The 19,485-nt window shown below is 46.4% G+C and overlaps 1 protein-coding gene across 3 annotated transcripts in view; it reads right to left on the bottom strand.

Moving 5' to 3' along the window:
• ST3GAL5 (ST3 beta-galactoside alpha-2,3-sialyltransferase 5) overlaps window positions 1–4,957 on the bottom strand; it is a 55,461-nt gene extending 50,504 nt beyond the window's left edge. For 2 of the 3 annotated variants that reach the window (XM_069494322.1, XM_069494324.1), the window contains exon 1: window positions 3,407–3,546. In XM_069494322.1, coding sequence (XP_069350423.1) covers window positions 3,407–3,488 — 82 coding nt within the window. In that variant the 5' untranslated portion in view covers window positions 3,489–3,546. Of the gene's footprint in view, window positions 1–3,406; window positions 3,547–4,831 lie in introns of those variants that run through there. The other variant, XM_069494323.1, reaches the window with a different exon arrangement.
• Window positions 4,958–19,485: the final 14,528 nt, after the last annotated feature.

The raw sequence follows: 19,485 nt of genomic DNA, 5'->3' as shown, positions 1-19,485 counted from the left end.
TATCCCATGATATTTAACTATTATAATTCTAGATGTTAAAAATTGAAGGAGAAAAGGAAAGAATTCATGGGTAAAGGAGTGGGTGAGCCATTCAATAACTTAATCTTGGCTATTTTTCCATGCCGTACGAGAGAATAAAAATGTCTTATATGACCTCAAAAGCCCAAACAAGAAATGGGCTTTCCCTCTAAGTCATGGGGAATTCTTAAACAGAAATGCAGACACAGGGAAAGCAGGTCAGAGAAGCAAACACAAAATACAGAAAGTACAACATTACAGAGCTCAGACAGGAGAGGTTTTTTTGCAGCAAGAAGGTTGGGAGCTGAGATCAAGTCAAGCCGTTTGGCTAAAGTAACTCCTCCTTAAGGACTCCCCACAGCTCAGCCTGCCCTGCTGCCTGACCGGCCAGGAGACTGGGGCCTGCAGGTGACCACACTGAGATCATACATTGCACAGCCAGGTAGAAACTGATCCTGACTGCTGCAACGACTCCTGCCTCTGTCTCTTCAGAACTGTCGCCCATATCGGCTACTAGCAAGGAACTACCAATGTCATTCTAAAACTGGAATAAAATAGCTTTGCCTGTGTCTGCCCAATCTGAACCACACACACACCCATGACCCAACAATCCCTCTCCCAGGAACAGACCCATCAGAAATGCATACACACGTGTACTAAGGCCAGGCAGTAGAGTGGTCATAGTAGTACTATTTGCAACAGCCACGTGCTGGAAACTGCCCAAATGTCCAGTGACAATGCATGGATAAATAAGGTCAATACACCCAATGGTCACTATCAGCAATGAGAGTGAACACACTATAACCACAGGCAGCATCAGGAGTGACTCTCAGGAACCTTACACTTAAAGGAAGAAGACAAATGCTGTAGGAGTCCATCTATGTACCGTACAAGTGCAGGAAGTCAGTACAGGGGTGGCCCTGGGGAGCCAGTGACTGAGGGGAGAGCACGGGGAGCTCCTGGAGTCCTGTTTCTTGATCTGAGTACTGAGTGCAAGGGCATATTCTAATTGGAACATTCATTGAGCAGTACACTCACGGTACATCTACTTTTCTAGTATCTATACTATACTTAAAAAGTAACTTTGTCTGGTATCCAGGTAAGACAAGCCTGGTAGTGTCCTTAAACCCCTCTAAGCTCATTTTTCTGCTGCTCCCTTAAGCATTTCACTTGCTTATCCTCTGCACGTGTCCTTAAACTGGGTCTCTTTCCCAGGAGAACCTGTGTGTCACCAACATATTTATGGTTTCCTCCCATACCAGGGCCTGTAGTTCACCACCCCCACCCCTTCGATGCCTTTGCTAACTTACACCACCCACACCAATCCAACCCTTGCTTCCCCTTCCTCAGCAGTTTGGGAGTTTGTAGCATCATTAACGTGGCATATTCCCAGTTGTTTTATTTCTGCCAAAGCTTCCCAGCTAGACTAAAAACACAGAGCATGCCCTCTGGGAGCGATCTCAATCCTCCATTGTGTTCACAGGCAGTACAGATTAAATTGCTCCTCAGGAGCTAGAAGGGTGTGTAGAGTGAGCCTCCCCCTTCTCCCAGGAACTGCTGGCTCCAAGACACACATCTCGTCCCACAGCACCTGGGATGGACTCCCACAGAGGACCCCTGAACCTCTTTTCACTGCCTGTCCACCTCCCAAGAACCAACCTGCTAGATAAACTCGCCTTACTGCTGCAAACGGCCCAGCAAGGGAAGGAGGCAAGAATTGGAGGCAACAAAACAAAGAACAAAGAGTTTGTTCCTATTCTGCCTTCAATAGTTCCTTAAAATTCACCACCAATTTATTTTGATAACAGGGAACAATTTTCAGTTTGTGCCAAAATTATAATTTTCAAAATAGTCATAAATGCGAGCTTTTAGGATTTATTCTGGCCAGCCCTCTCTACCTCTCTGTTTTCCAAAAGCCCCTTTGTGCCCTCCTATCTCACCCATTTCTTTTCTTGCATAAAGGAAGAAACACTGATTACAACAGAGAATATCCAAGGATCATTTCATCTTACTGAAACAGCAGAACCCATATAATAGACATACATGTCAAAAGACTCAGAACATTCTGAATACAGTGCTCTTACAGTTCATATTAGTTTCTCCCTGTCCAAGCAATGGGATTCCTGGCTCTTTGACTAGCAATGTCACACACCTCTGAGCTGTCAAGCTTTCAGGATTACACAAGCGAAACCACAACCTGTCCTGTCCATATTTGAGTCTGTGCCCCTTCATTCAGCAGAAACAGATTCCTCTTCCACAGTCTCAGGACGGTGTATCCTTCCATAGAAGAGGGTTAGCAGTCATAAGCCAAGGGAAGGGCTCCGCTAAACACCAGAGGGCAGGAGATAAACCTCCTTCCTCTTTGCGGCCCCAAAACCCAGCATGGCCCTTGGCGCAAAGAGGAGCAGGCAACCCATGGGTGTCAGATGAAGTGCAGCACATAAACCCATTTTCCCTTCTAATCATAATTAAGCCAAGGCCACATACATGAAGAATTAAGATACGAGGTATAAAATTCATCTTTCCAGTCAACTAGAGATTCTGCGGGACCCTCTTCACTTACAAATTTATTTTTATGATCAAAAAACCCAGGGCCTGGAAGGGACCCGGGCCATCAGCAGGCTAAGCCTCCCAGAACACAGAAGGAGACCAAGCTCACAGGGGGATCAGTGTCTCCCAAGGTCATCCAGCTGGTGTGGGGCAGGGGCAGGAACCCGCCTCTCTTTATCTCTCTTTATTCGCTAGACTCCTCGATACTCTGAAAACCGTGCGTTACTTACACACGAAAGGCGCTTAATGAATGCACGCCCGTGTCCAGGCACTCACTGCTCACAATTCCGAAAAACCAAAAGGTCGCCAAAATGCGTCTCTTCCGCAGGGCTGGCTGTAGAGAAGGGGCGGGGGAAGGTCACTGGCTAATTCCTACAGCCAGACACCGTATCACGCCTTCCGATGGATGCAGGGAGCGGCTGCGGGAGCTGCTAGTAACCCTGCAGAGGGTCCCCGAAGCCCGTCCCGGGGAAATGAGTTAACTCGGCTCCGCTGGCTCAGAAGCTTCCAGCAATGAATTAAACCCAAGCCGCTGCGGAAAGCGGTGGGGAAAAGGGCCACTGCGGCGAGACCCGACACCCCGGCCTTTCGCCCCTGCCCCTCAGCCGCGTCCACACCTGCTCGGGCCGCGGCGCCCCCGCCGGGTCTACGCGGCGCGGGGCCACGACCCTTTCTCCGCGTCCCAGCCCTGCGCGTCTGGGGGCGCCGCGCCCTGGGCGCTGCCCGCAGGGGCTGGGGCGGAGCCGCCCGCCCGGCCAGGCGGGGCAGGGACCGGTCGCCGCCGCAGCCCCCAGCCCGCGGGCCCCCGCTACGCCGAGGAGGGGGCTGCGCCACGTACCTCGGCCAGCAGGTGCCGCCGCCGCCTCAGGTCGCGGCTGCAGGGGACGCCGCTCCACGCCGCCCGCTGCCTTCCTCCGCATACTAGGGAGGGGGCGCCGGCCGGCAGCCAGCCCCGGGCCCCGCGCCCCCGCCCGCCCCCGGCGCCGCGCTCGTGCCCATTCAGCCCGGCGCAGTCCGCTCCCCAGCTCGGGTGCGGAGGAGGGGTGGGGGCGGGGCCTGACGTCACGAGGATGCGGGCGGCCAATCGGAGCGCGCGAGGGCTCCCGCGGCGCCCCCGCCCCCAGGGCACGCGGCCCCTACGCCCCGCGGTGCAGGGGGAGCAGGGCGACCCCAGCGGGGACGCGCTTGGGACGGAGGCCGGGCTAGGGCGAGCCCCCCGTTGATTACAGAGAGGGGCAAATGTCGTACAATTTTTAAAAGCATGAATATTAGTGAATCTCAAAATTCAGGCATTAAAAATAGTTAAACCACTGCTATGTTAAAACACACCTGAGCGTATTTTGTGCGCCTGCAACACTCCTGTGATTTAGGACTTGACGACTCTTTAGTGAAAGCCAGCTGAGTTGGTCTGCTTTCAGAATTTCCTTTCAGAAGGACGCAGAGCACCGTGGGGCGTGTGCCTGTGGGACCCTGCTCAGTTTGAAATGGAAAATCCTAGACCCTGAGCCAAATATATTTGCATAAACCGACAGCTTCGTCACTATTTTTTGCAACAGCTTGCACAGGACAGCTGGTTTGGAGATGTCTCTGTTCTTTGCTGGGTAGGAGCAGGGGTGCTGTAAAAAAGAGTGCTACCTGGGTAATCAAGGTAAGGAGCGAAAGCTTTGGAAAAGAAAGAATGGGAGGACTCTGCTTTCACACCTCCCAAAGGGATTTTAACAAAAAAAAAAAAAAAATATTTCTGAATTATTTTAAGTTGAGGACACTGGGAGCATTCTGAACATACTGAAGGAAAAGTTGTCACTGGGCGATCTAAATCTAGTGGGTCGGCCAAGGCTAGCCAGGCAGAGCAGCTGCCTGTGCCAGTGACAGCTGCAAGGAGACTCCTGACCACCTCACGCTCTTACTCTGGGAGACCAGTCCGAGGCCTGCCTGCTTGATCCAACACTTTACCTCTCTTTGCCTCCCCTGCTCTTCCCCTTCTCTCCCAGATACCCCTTGCTAGTAAAGCCAGGCCTTGGTAGCATTATGGCTGCCAAAGAGTCAGCGGTACCCCGGCTTGGAAGGACAGATGTAAGGTGAGGGTGAGGAAGAAAGGGAACCTGAGGCTTCCTCCTGTCCCAGCCTCACAAGACTTCTGTTAAGCAACCACTACCTCATTCCCCCCACCCACATTTGGTGGGAGAAGAGGTTGACCCACTTGTACAGCAAGGTGAGCCCTACCTCCAACCTACCTTTCCACCAGCCACAGAGCCATCCTTACCTACTATTCTGGTTTAAAACAGAGATCTCCAAACTGTAGACTGGGATCAGCTTCCAACTCTCAAAGCCTTACTGGTGTCTCTCCAAGTCAGTGGCAGGTCTCAGAGAAGCTTCTGGACACTGACTAGTAAAGAGTCACTCAGGCTACTTATAAATACAGAAGTAATACTTTACTTTTGCTGATTATTTTGGTCATTCTCATAGAAGGTGTTGTGGTTGCTCCCAACATCGATCCACCCTCCCCCCTTTGTGACGCAACTTTTTAAATTTATTTATTTACTTATGTATTTAGGCAGAGTCTTGCTCTGTCACCCTGGCCAGAGTGCAGTGGTGTCATCATAGCTCACTGCAACCTCAAACTCCTGGGCTCAAGTGATCCTCCTGCCTCAGCCTCCTGAGTAGCCAGGACTACAGGTGTGTGCCACCACACCTGGCTAATTTTTCTATTTTTTGTAGAGACAAGGTCTTGCTCTTGCTTAGGCTGCTCTCAAACTCCTGAGCTCAAGAGATCCTCCTGCCTCCACCTCCCAAAGTGCTAGGATTACAGGTGTGAGCCACCATGCTTGGCCATGTGGTACAACTCTTAGCATAATGTCTAGGTAAGTTTGCCCCACTCTCAGCTCTATGAGTGGGCTCTGGTCTAAGCCAGGGGTTCTCAAAATATGGTCCAAGGACCCCTGGGAATCCATGAGAATCTTTCAGGAAATCTTTGAAGTCAAAACTCTCTCATAGTAATCTAAGATATTATTTACCTTTCTCATTGTGCAAAAGCGAAGGTGGGCAAAATGGCTGGCACCCTCACAAATCAAAGCAATGGCACCAAAATTATTAAAATCTCTACCCTTGAGTACGTATCTTTTAAATATTTTATATGACAAAAGGGAAAATATACATAATATATTTGCTACAAACTGATGTAAGATGGTTGTCTAAGTAAGATGGTTTTCTAAGAAAAAGTACGCATTAATTGTTTGAATTGCAAGCTGAACTAGCTATTTTTCTTCATGGAACACCATTTTGACTTGAGAAAATGTGTGATAAACTATGATTATTCTGACTTGAGTATTTGTAGGTATCTTGAAAATGAACTAAGTGAGCCTGTGTCTTCAAAGAAAACAATTGACTATTTGTTGCCAATGATGAAAAAAATCCAACTTTCAAGAGAAATTTAGAATTTTAGAAAACCTGCATCACCATGAGCTTGACAGCTTCTCAATATTTAAGAACTTTTCTAATGAGATCAATGGTTTTTATTAATGAATGTGATTTTTGGATATTGGATAATGTATAACATTAACAGCTGGAAGACCTACATTCACTCAGTGAATCATTGCTTTCCAAATGGTTAATGCAAATATTACAAAATCATACATGAGTAAAGATCCATTTAAGGCACAAGGCAGACAATGGGTTATAATTAAAAGTATGAGAAGTTTATAGATAAGGTTTCAGATTCCACAGTGCAACAAACATTTAAGAAACTACCTCTTGTAGAGTTTTGGTATATTATCAAAGATGAATATCCAAAATTAGGTTATTAATCCACAAAAGATTATTAAAATACTCATCCCTTTCCAATTATTTATTTCCACTACACATCCAATATGTATTCCAATACTTATTAATGTGAGGCCAGGTTTTCTTCATATACTTCAACTGAAATATTTATAATTTGCAACAGATTGAATGCAGAAGCAGATGTGAAAATACAGCTGTCTTCAACTAAGCCAGACTTAAAAAGACTTGCAAAAATATTTAAAAAGAAAAAAGCCATTCTTCTCACTAATCTTTTTATTTTGGAAAAGTTAATTTTTATTAATATATTGTGCAAACATGTAATGGATTTGTTATTTTTAATGAATTAATAAATATTTTTAAAATTTCTGAGTTTTAGTTTATAATTTGACAAATACCAAGAGGTAAAACCTATGTTTAAAAGATGCTCTGGGATCCTGAGTAACTCCTAAGAGTGTAAAGTGGTCCTGAGACAGGGGTTTGAGACCTGCCTGGTGGTCCAAGCCACCTAGAGTAGTCCCATGCTCCTTGCCAGTAGATTTGGTTCCTAGGTGGCTATAGGAACCAGATTAATCCAATTGGAGGAAGTCTCAGGAATTTACTGGATTGTGGGGAAGAGATGCTTTCATTTCCTACTAGCCCAGAGCCAGGCAGTAAGTAGCCTCAGAACTGCTGATAAGACAGACATTTGGGGCTACAAGAAGAGCTTACTTTAGGAAGAAAGTAATTCTGTGGGAAGCAGAGGAGAGAGGTTAGAAACCATTTCTTTTATGACATTTTTGAGTCACTAGATTAGATCAAATAGCCCAGAACCCCATCCTTCCTCATGTTATCTTACATAACATTTAGTTATGTTATTATCTTACATAACTAAATGTTATTATCTTAGTGGTTCCTCTGTGGTTTAAACTAGCCAACGTCAAGTGCCCCAGCTGATCCACTGTGTACCTATTTGTGCATATTTTTTACCTAAATAGGTACCTAAGGCTTCAGGATCATACACTTTCTAGGGTTTACTCATTCAGCCATCATCAGTGCAACCCAACTTAGCTTCTGAAATGAAACTGGAAGACAGAGTGGAGTCTAGGAAGAAAAGGAGCTAGGACCCACAAGTGGGGTCAAAACAGCAGCTTATGATCATGAGTAGCAAGATTATAGCAGATTTTTATCTTCTTTTGCTTTTCTGTATTTCCCAATTGGACAACATGAGCATGTATTGCTTTCACATTGAGAAAAAAATAGAACCTATATTACTACTTTTTTAATAGCCCACTGAATAGAGGCACAACATTAGCGAGCAGGTTGGGGACCGGGATATGGCAAGAGAACTCGTGGGCTAAAATTGCTAGCAGGGAAGAAGGAAGATCTGTGAGGGATGCACGTGGGCCCAAAACATAAACTTCCATTCATTTACAGCTTTGCTAAGACCCAACCTCAAAGATTCAAGGGGACAAAAAAAATCCCCAAGGCTTAAGGAATCAATTATGCCTCAATTAAATTGGCTGGAATATTTGCAAGGGGAAAAAAGAGGCCAACGTGCAGATTATATGTCAACACCAGAAAAGGCTTAAGATACAACGTTAAGTGAAAAAAATAAAAAAGAGGACAGATTGTGTGCCAACTCCTATCACGTGGCCGAAAACTGGAAGAGAACTTGGAAAAAGAAAACAGTTGTGTTAGGGTGGTAGGATCGTGAGTAATCTTTTCTTCCTTTTTAAAAAATTTCCTTTAATGTTGTTATAATGTTGTTTTTTGCAATAAATAAAAATGAGGGGAGTCATTGGTTCAAATTACTGAGGTCTCAGAGGCCTCTCCAGATGGCCTGTTTCTTTTTGCCTGCCAAATGGCTCTCATCCCACGCCAAGACAGAAGCTGTGCCTTCCCCGAGGGCCTGGTGTCTTTGAAGCTGTTAGGGGCACTGCTGATGTGACTGTTTTGTAGGTGGCCAGAAGGAAAGGAGGAAGGAAGGTGTCAGTAGCAGCCAAGCCCGAGGATGTCTGTGTGTCAGGAGGGGTGAGGAGTCCCTCACCCCGTAACACAGCCTTGCTGTGGGGTTTTCAGGCCCAGGCTTACAGACTGAAGCATGGTCTTTGTCTTTTTCTCATGGTGGGCTTCACCTCCTGTTGGATTGCCGCCTGGTCCTCCAGAGGCTCTGTCCCTTCCACAGGCCGCCAGGGGCTTGGGCACAGCTGCAGCCAACAGAACACAGACTCCGTCTGCTGCCCTGAAGCACAAAGGAAGTCGGTCCCTTGAGGTTTTTCTAGGAATGTTTCCTGTGAGCAATCACGGAGAGAAGCAGGAGTAAAACAAAGGAGGGAAAGAGACATCGCAAAAACATCACAGGAAGGCCGTCTGTTGGCAGAGGAGGCTCACATTGAGGAAACAGCCCCAGATGGAATGAATCCTTGAAGTGGCAAGAAGCATAGTGACAGACATAGGCATGTCCTCAGGCCCTTGTTCCGTCCATCCTTCACCCACATATTCATCCCACAAACATTTGCTGAGTACCTATCATGTTCCAGGCATCATGCTAAGTGCATGCATAAATTACTTCATTTTATCTTCACAACACCCCTTTGAGGTAGGATCTTCTTATCCCCGTATCTTACCTAAGGAAGTTGAGGCTTAGAGAAATTTAGGGAGATGAATTAACCTGCCCAAGGTCATATGGCTAAGAATTAGCAAAGCCAGGATTTGAACCCAGGCCATCAAACTCCAGGGCCCACCTAAGACATGGTCTTCACTCTGAAGTACTAAATGGTCCAACTGAAGAGGAAGACACTTTAAAATAAACAAACAACAAACTAAACCAGTAATAGGAAATATAACAGAAGGACTATTAACAAAGAGCTGTAGGAGATTGAGGGAGAACTGCTGAATCTGCCTCAGAGCTCAAGGGTGAGACTTGACTCTGGCTTTGAAGAATAAGGTAGGTGTTAATATATTGGTAGGTATATTAGTTTGGGGCTGTATTAATTTTCTCTTACTATGTAACAAATTATCACAGATTTAGTTTAAACAACACAACTTTATTATCTTACAATTTAAGTCAAGTACAGCGTAACTGGATTCTCTACCCAGGATGTCACATGACTGAGATGAAAGTGGTCGCTACGGCTGCAGTTCTCATCTGGGCTCAGGGTCCTCATCCAAGCTCACTGCTATTTGGCAGAATTTATTTCTTTGCAGTTATAGGATGGAGATCCTCGTGTTCTTGCTGTTGGCCAAGGGACCACCATCAGCTCGGAGGGTAGTCCCATAGAAAGCTTCTTGCCATGTGGCCCCATAGGAAGTTCACAATGTGGACATCTGCTTTCTTCTAGGGCAGCCAGAGTACAGCTCTGTAACTTTCTCTTCTGCTACCAATCAGACAAAATTGTCTGCTTTTAAAAACCTCACACCATTAGGGTAGTCCCACCCAGATACTCTCCTTATTTTAAGGTCAACTGATGTGGCACCTTAATTATATCTGCAAAAGCCCTTCACAGCAACACTTAGTGTTTGAATGACTGGGAGAAAGTGTGCATATCCTGGGGGCCAGGAATTTTGGGAACCACCTTAGAATTGTGCCTACCACAGTTGGATTTAACAAATAGAGGAGATGAGGAAGAGTGAGCTAGGAAGGGGAAATAGGATGAGCAAAAGTTTCTGGGAGACTGTTGGAAAATGAAGATAGAAAAGTGACTGCCATGTCTCCAGCAACCTGGAGAACCAGATTCTGGAGAAATCTTCCAATTCAAAATCCCCAAGATGCTGGGGAAACTAGAACATTAAGGGCATGTTTTATAGTAAGGCTGGGCCGGCAGGAATAGGAGGAAACCACTCTGAGGCAGAAAGGATGAGAAAGTGTTAATCCTGAGAGGTGAGCAGGAGCCAGCATTTGCCCTGGAGCCACCTGCTAGTCCTGGCCAAGCAGGCTAGAGCTAGGAGACCAAACCTGGAGCAGAATTGAAATCAGACTGAAGATCCTTATGCAGAACCGTCAAAGGGTGGGAATTTCAGTGGGGCTAGTCTGACTTTGCTCCCCAAAGGAAACAAGGGAATACTTGCCAGAGACAGTTAACTTGCCATAACATAACTTGATTGTAGCTCAGTGTGGAACCAAAACAAAGATCAAAGTTTCTTCTGAGACTTCCCAACCAAAAGCCTGCACTCATGCAGTTTTGGGGCTGGAATTCATACCACTTTTGTAACTAAAAACATTTCAAGCCAAACATTATTTTCAGGTGGTCCCAGGTTGGTAGTTCCCTTAGGCACCTGTAAAAAGTAGATCACCTCTAGGGACACAGTCTCTAGATCTAAGCCAAAGACATTCCTCCCAAGTTCCAAGGAATTTGAGTTTGCAATTTAAAACATCACGATACACATAAGGAAATAAGCACTGTAGAGAGTCAGCAGAAATAATAAAATGAAAACTGAGAGAATGGAATTAGGAGATTCAAAAGATAAAATAAGTTTGGTCAACACATTTCTAGAAATAAAAGAAAGCATTGAACATATGACTGGAAACAGAAGAAACAAGAGACCACCAACAACCATAACTCAGTAGACAGGTTAAATAACAGAAGAGAGAGGTAAAGATATAATTTGTGAATTGAAAGATGGATACAAATAAATTACCCAAAATGCAGTACCAAGAGAAAAAAAGGTTATAGAAAATATAAATGAAATTAAGAGCTGTGGAGGATAGAATAAGTAAGTCAAATGTCTAGCACATGCATGATCAGATTTCCAGAAAGAAAAAAATAGAGAAAATGGTATAGAGTCAATAACTGAAGACATAATGACTGAAATTTTTCCAAAATTGATGAAAAACACAATCTTTGGATTCAAGAGCCCCAATAAATCATAACCAGGAAAATTAACAGAAATATTAGACACATCACAGTGAAGCTGCAGATCACTAGAGACAAAAGGGGGATCTTAAAAGCAGCCAGAGAAAAAAAGACAGATTATTTATAGAGAAATAGCAATTATGGCTGGGCACAGTGGCTCACACCTGTAATCCTAGCACTCTGGGGGGCCAAGGCGGGAGGATCACTTGAGGTTAGGAGTTTGAGACCAGCCTGAGCAAGAGTGAGACTCTGTCTCTACTAAAAATAGAAAAATTAGCTGGGCATCGGGGCTCATTCCTGTAGTCCCAGCTACTCAGGAGGCTGAGGCAGGAGGATCGCTTGAGCCCAGGAGTTTGAGGTTGCAGCGAGCTATGATGATGCCACTGCACTCTACCCAGACCGACAGAGTGAGACTCTGTCTTGGAGGAAAAGAAAAAAAAAGAGAAATAGCAATTATGCTGAAAGTTGGCAGAAGACAGGGAAATAATATTTGGGGATTTCTGGGAGAAAAAATAACTGTCAACTTAGAATGTATAAACAAGGAAACAATCTTTCAAGATCAAGTGGAAAATAAAGAGGTGTGAGGCAATAGGAAGTGGGGACAATAGGTGTGGACTATGGCAGCTGGAGAGCTCCAAGGAAAAAGGACAGCCACCGCTCAGCTTCTGCCAATTGCTGTCATATGGAAGTTGAGCAACCTGTATGGCTAGATCTTTAGATTTTTAAAGAAAGGCCAGAAATCTGGATTTTTTTTTAAAGGTGAATCTCTCAGTTTTTAAATGTTAACAACAAATTCAAAATTTTTTTTAAATTGCAGGGCAAACACTGTATGGGTGAAACAAAACTTCCACATGGAGGGCCTGAAGGTCTGTAACCTCTGCACTGATAAAAATGACAGTGTGTAAACACTAACATGGTGGAGTGTGCAAGATCAGTTGGAGAGGTCAGTCCCAGGTCTCTGCTCCCTCTTCAAACACTAGCTTGTCTGGTCAGTTTTTGTTTTTGTTTTTAAATTCGGGGTTGCTCTCATATTCACAACTGGGCTGTCAGGTCCTACGGGAAGAAACCTCATTTTCTCAGAACATTCCATGGAGCAGAGCACATTGCCTGGCTTTTAGTGGGTAGGGCAGACAACCTGATAGAAATGAGCTATTTTCTCCCTCTTATCCCAAGTCCCATTTTCAAAGAATTGGAGATGTTGTTTCCTCCCTCCACGCCGTCTCCTAGGGATCTGGGTTGCCCTTGACTGAGGTACAATGGGATAGAGCAGTATTGGAGGGGTGGGGCCTCCTAGAGAGGCCAGGGCCTGTGCCCACTGAAATGTGTGATAGGAATGTCCATGAATGCCCACGTGCTGACCACTAAATGCCACAGCTGTGCAGGAAGTTGGTGGTCCTGTGGCTTCACCCTAGCAGGTAGGGGTGTGCCCAAAGGAGCTCCCCAGCTCTTGTTTTCTTGGGTCCTCTGGATACCCCTTCCCCACCACAACCCTGGGATGGCACCCCACAGCCCAGCCCTTCACAGCTGCCCTGCCACTATCCACACCTAGGAAAGGGCATCAGACTGGAAGTCAGGAGCCCTGAGTTCAAGTCCCGAGTCTGCCCACAGCTACCTGCGTATTCTTGGGCAAGTCACTGAACCTCTTTGGATCCCTCGGCCGTAGGAGGGAGATAATCATCTTATAAGGCCCTCAGGCTTGCTATGAGGATCAAGACGATGAATGTGAAAGTCTTCGATTTACTCTGAAGTGTCATTAATTTTTATTATTATTTATCCTGGAATGTCTTCCTTTTTTGGGGCCCTGCTAAATAAACCAAAGTGTAAGTGGTTACTAATGAAATATTTGCTTCCCTTTCCAGACAGTTATTTGCATTTGTAACTAAAACCTTCAATGCTTTTCTTCAGAATAAGAGTAGGCACTAAATCCAAGTTCACAGGCAGGCTAGGGAAGAGCAACTTGTGGGCAGGTGGAGCTTTCATTGTCAGCCCCTTGGTATACAGCTGGTGCTTCAGTGAGACTGTTTTCAGCTGCAACACAACAGCAGTGGGAAAGGAAAACAATTCTTTCCTTGCATTCCAGCGTGAGACTGGTTAAGGCAGAGAAACCTGCCAAAAAGTTTAGTAACATTTGAAGGCCCCGGTTGTGTTTAAGGGGTTGGTCTCCATTCGGATAGGTTGGCAGCTGCCTTCTTTCTCTCTTGCTCAATCCCTACTCCTGCATTCCATCGGAGTTCTTGTTTCCCATCCAAAGGGCTCAATTCCTTTCAGAGCAATTCCTGTTTGCTGGTCTCCCATCCCCTCCTCTTCCTGTAAATACAGACACCGGTTCATCAGAGCCTCCCAGTTAACTTTGGTGTAGCCCAGCATCACCTCTCACAGTGTCTGACTCATAAATCAATTTGTCCTTAAGTCTAACTCAATTCCACGGTCACTCCCCTGTTCCTGAACTCTCAGCAGACTCCCCAGTATCTCCTGAATTAGTGTCCATGTCCTAAGCCCAGCCTTAGAGGCCTTCCTCCATCCGGCCCCCAAGGCAGCAGCCAGCACGGACCCAGGGCCGGAGGCGCCATTTCCACTGATGGATGCAACCTCATGCCAGAGTGCACAGCCTTGGAAAGGGAATCGCACCTGGGTATTAGCCCCCTCGCACGTACTCGCCATGGCGCCTTTACCGGACACCTGTTGATCCCAGCAGACTTTTCGAGCTCATCTGCTACTCTTCCTTCTCCCTGTCTGGTCTCTGGCCCAGTGCCCTACTCACTCTCTTAAAGGCCTCACACTCTCCTGACTCTGCACATTTGTCATATGATTTCTTCCACCCCCAGTTCTGTAAGTCCCCTTAAAGTCCCCTAAGGCCCACCTCAGCTGACACTTCCTCATCAATTAATCATGAGCGGATGGCATTGGTCATACTGTAGGGGATCTGGACGGGCTGCAGTGTCCCAAGGGACCCAGGCAGCAGTGTCTAGGATTTTCCTCTTGGGCTGCTCAAACTCCCTGGAGGAGTCAGCCAGGCTCCTGCCTGGGGGGTAGGGTCAGGCTGCCAGTACTTTCTGGCCCCATGCAGCAAGAGGGCTGGGAGTCCCTGCGTTTAGAAATCAATGCCCGCTGTCCTCTGTCTGTTTTCCATTCCATGCCCCACACTCAACTGACCCCAGTGCAGAGACCCACTCTGTCACCCTCTGCAGAGAGTAAAGTCCCAGACTTCTGTGCAGGTAAGAGAAGGTCAGCTCAGCAGAATGGAGTTGGGGGGGCCTCAAGGGCCCTAGAAAGACCCTCACAGACTGCTCACCAAGTGCAAATAACACTACTCTGTGTTCACAGTCCTTTACATATATTAAAGGGAACGACCTCTCAAGCAGCTCTCCTCCTAGTCCTCTCCATTTAAACCACTCATCAGCTTCCCACCTGGTTCCAGTGTTCCTGGGGCTTCGAGGAAGTTGTGGTATAAAAATGCCAGTTCTGGCTTTCTCCAAGTCAAGCTGGAGACCTGGCCTTTCTTTGGGTCTGTTCAGTCAGGTATTCCTCATCTGTTTGCTTTCCTGTTTCCAAAATGTCATTGCTTTTGTCTCCCCATGAAATCCTTTCGCACAAAAACATCAAAGTCAGTCATGTTAGGGGGCTAATGGAGGCTTATGGAGAGTTGCTCACCCACCTGTCCTGCCCCAGCCAACTCCCCACACCTGCCCCTGCATGAGGCCACACACAGAGCCCGGTCCAGGTGGGAGGACAGGCCTGTGTGTACTCAGTGCATGTTCAGTCTTGTTCTTGAAGGAGCACGTAAGCAGTGTCAAAGACGGGGCGAGTGGGCGGATGCAGCTCACTCCTGCATCTCAGCAGTCTTGGCAGCCTGGACGGAGGCTCAGAGAGCTCAGCTGCAGGCACTCAGCCATGATACCCCAGCCACCACCTGAACCCACTTCCACTGCCACACAGGACATCATGCCTGCCATCTAGCCCTGCCATTCAGCTCCATGTGTGGGTTCTGAACCCTGAACTTGTGGCTGGGCCAGCCCTAGACTGTCTCTTCTTCTCTGCACTTGGTGACAAGGCTTTGCAGTTTTCCATTTGTGTCCCTTTCTGGGCTTCCCATGCACAGGCCTTGTCATGACCAGCCAAACCTCAGGGTTCTGAAGAGTGTTGTAAATGCACAGAGGATTTACCCCAAATCCCCAAACTGCCTCCAGGTAGGCAAGACTGGGCCCCATGGAGGCCTCCCAGCCTTAGGAAGGCTTAGGGCTAGGACAGGGCCACTGCCAGCCTTTGAACAAATTAGGAAAACGCACTTCTTGGAATTGGCATAATAAATATACAAAGCTACAATGTCTATAAGGAGCGTCCTCTTTGATGTGTTGCCCTTGCGCAGTGCACCACCTGGGCAGTTGTACACGGTGGCCTTGAGTCCAAGGCCTTGACTGCAGGCCAAGCGGTGTCTTTTGACCTTCCTCCTGAGCTCTCAGCCAGTCTTGCTTTTCTTTATCTTCCCAGTCTGTTGGTTAGGAGAGACCTGGCTGAGAAAGAGTCATAACAGGCAGTGAGAAGCAAGAATGTTTCCTCTAATACACATTTATTATTATTATTTTTAAATTAATAGACTTCATTTTGGGGGACAGTTTTAGGTTTACAGAAAAATTGGGCAAAAAACACAGGGTTCCCATATATATCATCACCCCCACCAAGTTTCCCCTGTCATTAACATTTTATGCTAGTATGGTACATTAGTTACAATTGATGAGCCCATATGGATACATTAATATTAATTAAAGTCCAGAGCTGACATGGGCCAACACTGCATAGCAGCCTATGGCAGCGAGGAAGGAACTCCTCTCCCTGCTCAGCTTCACATTGTCAGGGGGGTCTCAGAGGATAGCCTGCTTGTGCTCCAAAGTCTTCTAGGATTTTTAGTCAAACAGCTCCTTGTTTTACCTGCATGAGGCTGCAGGAGGAGTCCTGAGAGGGGTCGCTGCTGAGTCGGAAGGAGCCAAGGAGCCATTCTCCAGCCCAGAGGGCGCTTCCCCAGGGCACAGGTGCTGGGTCTGGGAGCTGACTCCACCACTAAATGGCCGTGAGACCATGGACAGGACACTCTCATTTTTAGGACTCAGTTTCTTCACCTGCATCACCGGGGTTGGACTCAGTTATTCTCAAGGTGCTCTGGGCCCCCAGCCTCACTTCAGCTGGAGTAGCTCTTGCTTGGTCTATTTTTAGAATTTGGGACTTTTGTGAAGATTTCCTTTAAAGAATGTGTTCTATTGCTTTAAAAACGCTTGAAAACAACTGGACTAGAAGATTCTAAGGTCCCTTCCAGCCTGTACATTTTTGAGCATAAAATCAACCTTGTTTTCCTCACCATTGCGCCAGGGAGGCTCTGGTTCCAGGAATTAATGGAAAACTGATGATTAAAGGCCCATCTCCCGCCAGGCTCTCTGCCACATAAATCTGCCGTGACCGGGTAAAGGGCTTTGCACCACATCCATCCTCAGCACCTTCTCACTTGTTTCCACCACTATTCCTAAGCAAGAATAAGAAAGGGAAATTTTAAATCAGTTGCGTAAAATACAAAGCAGCCCAGCAAACAAGAATTTGGAAAAGATGTCAAGGAATAACTCATTGCACCTTTGCAGCTTTTGTAAACCGACCTTTTGGGAGCTTTGCAAAAGCTCAGCCCACAGCAGTGAAAGCTGGCAGCCTGCAGTAGTCCATCCCAGATGTTTGGTGCTGGAGAGAATTAGAGAGCAGTGGTTAATAGTTTGAGCTTTGCAGTCAGACAGACATGGGTTCAAATTCCAGTGCCACCAGTTAGTAACTGGGGATCTTGAGCAAGTTAATTAGGTATGCTGAACTTTCATAATCTGTAAAATCAGAATAATAATAATATCTATTTCATAGAGTTACCATGATGATTGGGAATGAGTTAATATATGTACAATTTTTTTTTTTTTTTTTTAGAGATAGCATCTCACTCTGTCACACAGGCTGAAGTATAGTGGGATCAATCAATTCTCCTGCCTCAGCCTCCTGAGTAGCTGGGACTACAGTGTGTGCCACTGTGCTCAGCTAAATTTTTTAGTTTTTGTAGAGACAGGGTCTCGCTACGTTGCCCAGGCTGGTCTCAAGCTGCTGGTCTCAAGCTCCTGGCCTCAAGTGGTCCTCCCACCTCAGCCTCCCAAAGCTCTGGGATTATAGGCAGAGAACTGCCACTCCCAGCTCAATGTTTAGCGCAGTGCCTGGCACATAGAAAATACCCAATAAATAAGCTATTTATGGTTACTGTCATTAGAATTACTATTCCCCTTGGCTTCCAGGAAGGTCAGACATCAGAGCTCAATTGAATGCTCAACTAAGAAATCCTCCTAAGTATCATTCACTCCCTTTCCTCTCCCATTCATAGCTTCTTTTAAGATGGTTTTTTATTAAGTGCATATTATTTGCCAGGACTTAGAGACAATACCCAACACCTAGCACAGAGCTGAGAGTATTGGAGGTAACTCAATCAATGGTGGTAGAGTAAATGAATGATCTCATTCAATGCTCCCAGTGACCCTAAGAAGTTGGCATTATTATCTCAATTATTGTAGATTATCTCATATTTTTTTGTTATCATTGTCAACATCTGAGACGGCTTCCTGATTGTGAGGAATCTGCCCTTGTGTGAGGGTCTCACCCTGGATGCCGGGAAGGTGAAAATCTCCCCTTGACCTCTGGTAGCAGGAGCACAGACATATGATCCAAGTATAGCCGATCAGATGCTCACTTGGGACTTTTCAATCTAGACTGAGCAATGTAATTAGAATTCCTTTTGGCGGGACTAATGCAAAGGCATTCAGTGTCCTATAGCACTGGTGGCCCTGGGGCCAGGAGAGTAGTGTCTGGGGCCAAGCAGTGACCACAATGCCAGCAGAGGGCCCAGTGTCCAGCTACCTGCAATCCATTTCAAAAGCAGGTAAGGTCTCATGAATGACATTATGTGATGTTGATTTTGCAAGAGTTCGTGCATCTTGCCAGCCTGTGACTTTTCCAACATTTCTTTTCCTTCTGTAGTTTGTGAGTTTCCTTGGGACTCAACCTCCTCCAAACTCTCCCGAGTGATTCCTCACTCAGGATGCTTGGCTTCCATCCCCTCAGCAGCTCTTGTTGCCTCTAAGAAAATGAAGCAAAACCAAACCTCTCCTGCTTCTCTTCCTCCCTTCCTCCTTCTGCCCATTTTATGCTCAAACTATGCCAACGCAGGGCAGTTGGCACTCTGCTCATTTTGGAAACGAAAACTCCAGAGCGAGTCTTGCTGCCACATATGCATGTGCTTGGGCTGAGATTCCTGAATCTTCCATAAGGAAAAAAGGCCTTTGGGCAAGCTGGCAAAGTCTGGCTTTCATTAATTTGTTTTTCAGCCCCTTCTTGATCTCCTCTGTTGCTCCAGACCTGTGTTAGATCTCACGGGGATAGTGACAAACACTGGTACACAATAAGGAGAAGAGTGTTGGACTTGGAGTTGGGAGACCCGTGATAGAACCCCGCAGCTTGGTTACTCACTGTCTGCAAAAACGTGGGCAGATTACCTAATCTCTCCTGTGCTTCAGTGCCCTTATCTGAAAAATGGGCTCAGCAATGCTCATATTCCATGGATGGTAGGGAAGTCCAAGTGCACCTAAAAGCATCCATCAAAGTTGCTGGTTCAAAGAAACCTCCCTAAATGTGTGCTGCTATCAATTGAAACGGATGACAGGGTCCAAAGGGGTGATGTGCCATGCCTCCAGCCACAGGGTACAGGGACATGCAAGAGTCGGGGTACATGGGCAACATGGGAAAAACTGTTTGCAATTGTGTTATGGGTCGGTTTATGTATGTCAAATATCTTTGTATATTTCTTGGCGAGGATGTTCGTCAAATAGAGTGTGTAGGGACCCTGAGCAACCAGGGCCGTTGGCACACAAGGGAGATAGGTGAGCAGAGGAAAGAGTGTGCAAGAGGGGAAGGTGCTGAAAAGAAAAGCTGAAAACACGCTTGGTCTGTCACTCAGTGTTGCCTAATAGTTCCTGAATCCACTTGCCTCGTGGCCTTAGAGGGGCCAAACACACAGAGGGGTGGGTGGAAGCCGCATGTTGCTGGTATCTGCAGACCCAAGTTCCAGTCCTGTCTCTGATATCTATGAGGTGTATGAACTGGGAGGGTCACTTCAGCTTTCTGAGTCTTATTTTCATTGCTGTAAAGTCAGGGAAATAATATTACCTGCCTCACAATGGCATAAACAATGGACAAGAGATTGATATTTTGGTAACAGCTTTATTGAGATATAATATAATTCACA

The sequence above is a fragment of the Eulemur rufifrons genome, chromosome 19 (assembly GCF_041146395.1).
Source record: "Eulemur rufifrons isolate Redbay chromosome 19, OSU_ERuf_1, whole genome shotgun sequence".
Lineage (NCBI taxonomy): Eukaryota > Metazoa > Chordata > Mammalia > Primates > Lemuridae > Eulemur > Eulemur rufifrons.
The sequence above is the reverse complement of the archived record's forward strand: the minus strand, read 5'-3'. Positions and strand labels throughout refer to the sequence as shown.